This window comes from Bidens hawaiensis, unplaced genomic scaffold, assembly GCF_021521415.1.
Source record: "Bidens hawaiensis isolate Kalapana, Puna unplaced genomic scaffold, B.hawaiensis_p1.1 tig00006365_1, whole genome shotgun sequence".
Taxonomy (NCBI): Eukaryota; Viridiplantae; Streptophyta; class Magnoliopsida; order Asterales; family Asteraceae; genus Bidens; species Bidens hawaiensis.
The window spans coordinates 1,449,899-1,457,533 of NW_027491425.1; the positions used below are offsets into that span (position 1 = coordinate 1,449,899).

Below are 7,635 nucleotides of genomic sequence, written 5' to 3' on the forward strand. Positions count from 1 at the left end.
TAAATGTTTTAAGAGCTATACAGTTGGTTAATTTGATAAATTTACGATGTTTTGCTAATGTTTCTTTGCAGGCTGCAAACTCTGATGTTCGTCAAAATGCGCTGCATTTACTGATAGACGTGTTCCCTCTAGAAGATCCTGATGCAACAAGGGAAGCTAAGGATACGCTTCTTCACAGACAGTTCTTCTTGATTGAGAAATTACTTATGGATGATTGTCCTGATATAAGAGCTGTTGCTGTTGAAGGTTCTTGCCGCATTCTTTATATGTTCTGGGAGATAATTCCATCTTCAGTCATCACCAAACTGATCACCAAGATATTAGATGATATGGCTCATGATACCTGCAACAATGTCAGACTTTCAACAGTCAATGGGATCATCTATTTGCTTGGCAATCCTCTATCGCACGAGATTCTTAAAGTGGTTCTACCAAGGTTAGGGCATTTGATTCTGGATCCCACTCTTTCAATACGAACTGCTGTCGTAGATCTCCTACTTGTTATAAAGGGTATTCAAAATTTTCAATTTCATAAGGTACAAATCCTTTTTACACCTGTCATTATAATTTATAAACTGAATGGCTTTATTCAACGCCTATTGATTGGAAGTTTTATTATCACTTATAGGTGGTGCAACTGGATGTTCTGTTATCGACACTTGCAAATGATCAACCACTTGTTAGCCAAAAGATCACTAAACTTCTATTACCTTCGTATTTCCCTACAACCATAACTCCAGAAGAAGCATGCAACCGATGTGTGTCACTCATAAAAAGGTCACCACTTGCTGGGGCAAGATTTTGTGAATTTTGTTTATCTGAAGGGGCATCTCCACAGTCTCTCAGTTTACTTTTCAAAATTCTCATAAATTTGGTTCTTTCACCTGCTAATACAAGTTCAGATCAGATTGACGGCATGCTTATGGCTGCTGCCAACATTTGCAGCAATTTAGCTACTGAAACCAAATGTAGATCCACTCTGAAGGATGAGTTAACTAGTAAAAAGCTTGTTTCCTTGTTTGCTGCTGCAAAGTCGGGTCAGGCTCAAGCATCCGTGTGCAACATTGTTTCCAGTGTTCACCCTGATGCTGCTGGTGTACTTCGCCAAGAATGCATAAAACTGGTCGGTAAATGTGTTGGGATATCTGATAATAAGGAAACACAAGCACAAGTGAGATTGGTACATAAAATGATGATATCATGTGGTTGGATTGATTATATGCTTGAAGAATTCCCAAAACTTTTGCAAAAGACTGCCAACGGATGTGCTGAAAAATGTGATACAGAAAGAACCAGAGACAATATGTTGTCAGGAAAGAAGAGGAAAGTCAAACATGGTGTTAAAGTGTCAGTTAAATCTAATCGTACGAGTGGGAAGAAAACCAGTTTCAGTGACGATTATACAGTTTCTGTAAGTATAGCTTGGCAATTAAAGGATTTGCTCAAACATAGTGACACGTGTAAAGCGGTGATGGGATTAAAAAGTCTTGAATCTGCAGTTAATGCTTTGAAGGTCATATCCGAGTTTAATATTATGGAGTGCATGCAGTGTGATTACATAAACAATTTGCATGTGGTGGCATACACATCACTCAGTCATCGAATGTCTGTTAAGAATCATGATTTGAAGAACTTAGAGAAGACAATCGAACATGTTGTTAACTGTATAGAAAAAGTATACGCAGCAAGTGCTTCTAGAAACAAGGTGACACCTTGTTCTATAGCAAACATGGTGAAACTGTCAACGTCGATTCTCAACTTCATTATTGACTCAAGTACATTGAATCGTACTCGTGAATGTGAACAAAGATGCTTAAGTTTTACAAGAAAGTATGTAGGATTTATAATGCTTAACCTGAGACAGCATTCACACGGTTTGCTTGAGTTTAAGGAAGAAGATTTAAAGGAAACATTTTTATGCCTGAAAAGCTCGTTCACTTATGCAGCTAAATTACTAAACTTGGTTCTAACAAGTTCATCAGAATCTAGCCCACCTTCACATGAAGCCCATAATCTTGCTAATGATCTGTTTGATCTCATTATTTCAGTTGAAGAACATCTGGGGTCTAAATACGGATCACTTGTTTTTTCTGCAGCTAAACTATGGCTGCCTGATTTGATCCTTGCATTGCGTTCTTTGCAAATACAGAAACCATTACCATCACCATCGTCGTTATCATCGTCATCAAGTGCATTTGGTAAAACTAAATTCGGTTTTCCTTCATGGCTATCTATATTGGCAAAGATTGAGATATTTGACCTGCAAGAGTCAGAGCCGGATGATGCGGATGATAAACTTACCTTATCATCAAAGTTTTCTACATTTAGGAAAATTGTTGAAACGACGGTTGAGCATTTGAGAAATAACCAGAGTGTGTTAGATGCGGTTGGGGCCTTTTTGTTGTCGGGCTCAATGGTGGGCTTGAAGAAGAAAGATTATGAATTGTTATATGGGGTGTTGTGTTTTGTGTGTGTGAAGCTAATGAAGCATGAAAATGCAGAATGGGTTGATTTGAAACTGATGTTGGAATCTGTTAGACAACTGTACCCTTTAATCGAGGCTGCGGTTAACGAGGCTGAAAGTGGAGATGAAAAGAAGCTGTTGGAAAGTGCAAGATCATTGGTTGAACCAGTTTGGAGATGTTACATTCATGAAGAGATGAAGGGAAATATGGAAACCGATTTTTGTGATTGTTGATGTGTCGTAAGTTGCTTTTAGTTGTTATATTTAATCCTTAAGCTCTAAGGTATGTTCTTCATTTCTAGTTTTCAGTCTTGTATTTCTCTAAAATCTTTAAATGAAATGTATCTCACTTTCTTGATGATATTTGCACTTGGTGTACGTTATATTAGTCTCGTTAAAGATAATGATATCTGAAGAACTTGCAGCATGATGGTTTGAATGGTTAATTTTGTAAATGAAGCATTATTATGATGAGTGATGTGAATTACAATTATAATGATCAATTATATGTAGATTATCCATCAAATACTAATAGGTACATATGCATAATATACAAAACACAAATATGCAAAGTCTTTCAAATACTGCATTGCCAATAAACTTACCAATATTGTCATCAAATGTACACCAAACCAAAATTTGTGCGTATATAGATTATCCATTGATTAGCGCTAATCCTCTATAGTTTGACGTGTGAACTGTGATTCATGAACAATAAAAAGAACATGATCAATTAATTGAAACTCAATATTTCAACAATTAAACATATAACTTGAGCACATTTTGTGCATAGTGTATTCTTGCCACATCTACCAAACTACTTGCACAATAAACACACAACACCTACACTATAAACCAACATAATCATAACATGAGAAAACACATTATAAGCCCAATAAACAGTCCGATTTTTCCAATAATAGTTGGAACTCCCTTTAATTTTCATCTTAAGTTCAAGCCGCCATTTGTTTTCCCCATTGAGTTCTCAAGCCAACTGATACAACTAGCATCTTACATGAACCATCTTGAACCTAGTTCCACACAGCAAGTAAGGATTTTCGGTATTGACTTTTACCGGCTCCCTTTCTCTGGTCAAACTAGATTTATCAATCGAAACCGCACAATCAGATGTTTTGAGCTTGGATGCAAGACCGTCTACCCTGCCATGAAGTTTTAGGCTTTCGGGGTTATGACTTTCAACAATGGAGTTTGCATCATCGGCACTGATACCATAACCACTTTCCTTGAATTCCTTGGGTACAATATTGTTACGGGCTTCTGCGCCCGCATGCATCGTAGAGTTAATAAAATGACATTACATGAAATGTATTAATTATTAAGAACTCACCATTGAGAAAATGAAATGCCACTTTTGACACCAAGACAGCAACCCTTAACTTCTGATCATGCAAAGATCGATCAGTCAGCTCGTGTCGGTTATGGAGGTCAGCCTTGAAACGAAATCGTTGTTTTGGGTTGTTTACAAGACCACACATATCTTTCCACTTCTGCAACACCTCGGACGACGATGACGAATGCTTTGGGTTCTCTCCACGCATTGAGATGATTCACCATTCTCTTTAATTAGCTTAATAATTCCCAAAAAGTATATATACTTGTTTCAATAAAAAGCAAATGTTTGTCAGATTATGAAACTTGTTTCCTGATGCTAGGGGTGCAAACGAGCCGAGCCGAGCCCGAGCTCGACCAGGCTCGATCTCGGCTCGTTTAACTTACTCAGAGCTCGAGCTCGGCTCGTTTCGAGCTCTATTTTCAAAGCTCGAGCTCGACTCGTGAGTAGATTTTCAAGCTCAGCTCGGGCTGGGCTAGTTTACCATTTTATAAATATTTTTTAAACAATATACTTCTTTTTATATATTTTCTCCATTATAATTTTTTGTATAAAATAATATATATTATTTAGTTATTTTTATTTATTTTTTATAACATTATATATATATATATATTTTAAAAAATTATATAAATAGCAGGCTCGTTTAGGCTCGCGAGCTGGCTCGAACTCGATAAGTGAAGCTCGGGCTCAAGCTCGTTTATTAAACGAGCTTAGTTATAGGCTCGAGCTCGGGCTCGGGCTCGATGAAGCTCGGCTCGACCAAGCTTTTTAACGAGCCGATCTCGAGTAGCTCACGAGTAGCTCGGCTCATTTGCACCCCTACCTGATGCCTCTTGCTTAAACAAGCATGTATATATATATATATTAACGAGTGATACGATAGTTTTATACTTTTATTATAAAATATGAGATACGTTGTTACAATTCAAATTTTCTTTTATTGATGTTTTTGTTGTTTTTTAAGTGATTTATTATTAAATGAAAATCATCGATATAGCCATAAACGATGTAACATGATGCTCCCAAATTTTTAAAATTTTCAACCGACCAATACCACTAATATAAAGGTATTATACACGAGTGATAAGGTTTAACCTCAAAACAACACTCCATAGGCGTATCATACGCTCGTGGGCGTAGAATACAGAGCTCCACCCATATTTGGCGTATAGCCAGCTATTATGGTATCTTTAGACGTATCTGGATCTGGCGTATCGTATAACCCAGGTTAAAAGTTACGTACATATATACGTTCCTTTTCATTAGTGGCTGATCATAAGACTTTCAGTTCCTTTTTTCACCAACAATTTAACTGATTTAGGCTCTCCCCTTTGTGACTTCTCTTCATCTTCATTTAGTATCAAGAACAAACACATGATGTGTGGGTGAAAGAACGTTTTCTAAGTGCTTAATGTGGTGTGTTTTAATTGTTTATACGTGTTGAACACGAGTACTTTGATTGGTTTTATGATTATAGGTGATCGGAGCTTAAAGAAACTAATTAGGAGCATTTAGGATGGAGTGGAAATGAAAGTAATGAAATATGATACGAGAGAGAGTTGAATAAGAAGACGTGGCAGTGAAGGAAGGCCGTAACCTACGGCCTCGCCGTAAGCTACGGTTCCCAGCCGTAGGCTACGGCTGGGTCTGAAGGGAAACTTGATTTTTGAATATTTTGTTCCATATTTAAGCCCGGATAAACCCTAATTCGATTATTCTTCATATTCTATCATAGAGGGGTGATTTTGGGGTCCCATACATCATCCTAACACCTTCCAATCACCAATTCTTCCATGGTTTCATCCTTCCAATTCATACTCGAGGCAAGCTTGATGCAGAGGCAAGGCTAAATCATTCGTGACCGCTTCAGGTGTAAGGTTTGCATATGAATTGATTATTTTATGATTGCTACCAATATTGGGATTTGGTTTTGATTAATCTTTTGGTTGACTGAACTTTTATGCATGTTTGAATTGGTTAAACAATTGTGTTTCTGGGATTTACATTTATCATCAATTATTTGGTTTGTTTTCATCAACAATTAGGATTAAGTTCTTGTCGTCATTGAACCGTTTACCATTAATCATTGATAGATGCTAGGTTTTATATTAACAAACTGGTAATTAGGTAGACCACGTTCAGTTGTGTCAAATCATTGGATTAGATGTTGTGAATCGTCATAACCCAACTAATATGTCTAGTAACTAATTGCCTATTACAATGAATAAATTATGTCTATGTAATTCCCCAATTGGTATAAGTTTTGTTTGGTCAGTTTATTGCATTACCTGAACCTGAAGTGTGTCACTGTTTTCTCTAACAGTTTACATACAAATCAATATTCAAACCGTTTAACATTGATTGTCCACCCTAGTATAATTATTTAAAAAACATTAAAATTGATTAGTACTTTCCACTGATTTCCTGTGAATTCGACACCTTACTTGCCATAGCTAGTAAAGGTAATTTATAAATGCTTTTTATTGACCTTTCCATATCGATCAACACACATCCTTTCACACATGTAATATTAGCCAAATGAAAGGGACCTTGACCCTCCTTTAATTAAATACCATGGATGGACAAAACCAGACCCTCAAGTTTCTATTGTCTATACTATACTACACCGACGTTATAATCTTTTCACTCTAGGGCTTCAACATATAGTTGTGATATATAAGAACAAGTATGTAATGTGTTATACACAATACTCCACCATTTAAATTCTATAAATTAAGCCATTATCAAAGGGCCTTGGTGTGAAGCAAGTTGTGCTCTTCTCAGAGCTAAGGATTCTAATCTTATTATAAACAAGTGGTGTAGATTTAGATTGTGTGTGAGTTTGTTGCTAAAAGAAATAATATAATAAAAATAAAGCCATACATTAGTCTTCGTTAATAATTTAAGACATGACCTATAACAAAGTATACTTTAAAAACATAAAATTCATTGCATATAAATTACCCTTCATAAAAGTTATATATTTTATAAACTATATCCGAAAATGAAATGTTATAGTGTGTGTAATACATGTGTTTATATAGTGTTTGGGAAAACGCAAAAATAGTCATTATAGTATGAGTCAACACCTTGTTAAGATAAATTGACACTACCTAAGATGATATTTTTGGATCTTCTTCATGGAATGCCTCTTTCTTTCGGTAAAAACATGCAGTACTTTATGTCCTTATGGTACTACCGTGTATGAAAAGTTACAGTATTTTAACCATGATCCCACCATCTCTATATATATCATGTAGCTACTTTTCCATGAACAAGGACTAGACGAATAAAACCATTGACCATCTACAAACATATGCCGAAATATTTTTAATACATTGTATTTTTTAAGTTATGATGGTCGTAGTATGAGATGATCTTGTGCTAAAGTTACTAAGAGGGTTAGAAGACACAAGCTTTGTAAAACAAGCACTAAGTTAGACATGCTTTTCTATCAACCATCTTAAGACCCGCTTTTAAGGCGCCACACCAGTGGTGCTCACATATTTTGATAAGTTGGAAGTATTGCACAACACCACTCACATGCGCAGTTGGTCCATAGATTATAATCCAATAATAACATCAATCGATCTTTTGATTTTAAGACATCCGCTATGTACGCTTGGATATTGATAAAACAAAACCATGGATAAATAATGATCACTCCATATGTGGTTTAAGTGTGTAATGAATTAGTGATACTTTTTTTGTACGATAGAATAATATTATTATAAATTACCCAACATCCAGATGGCGAATAACAATGCATTACATGTTTGTTATTCACGGTGGAGCTAGAAGAATGGAATTATATTAC

The 7,635-nt window shown here is 35.8% G+C and overlaps 1 protein-coding gene across 1 annotated transcript; it reads left to right on the top strand.

Annotated features, from left to right (window-relative positions):
• The first annotated feature begins 922 nt into the window (after positions 1-922).
• On the top strand, positions 923-2,698 carry LOC143632166 (uncharacterized). The gene has a single exon (XM_077100742.1). It carries the CDS (start codon positions 923-925, stop codon positions 2,696-2,698), a length of 1,776 nt encoding a protein of 591 aa, XP_076956857.1.
• Positions 2,699-7,635: the final 4,937 nt, after the last annotated feature.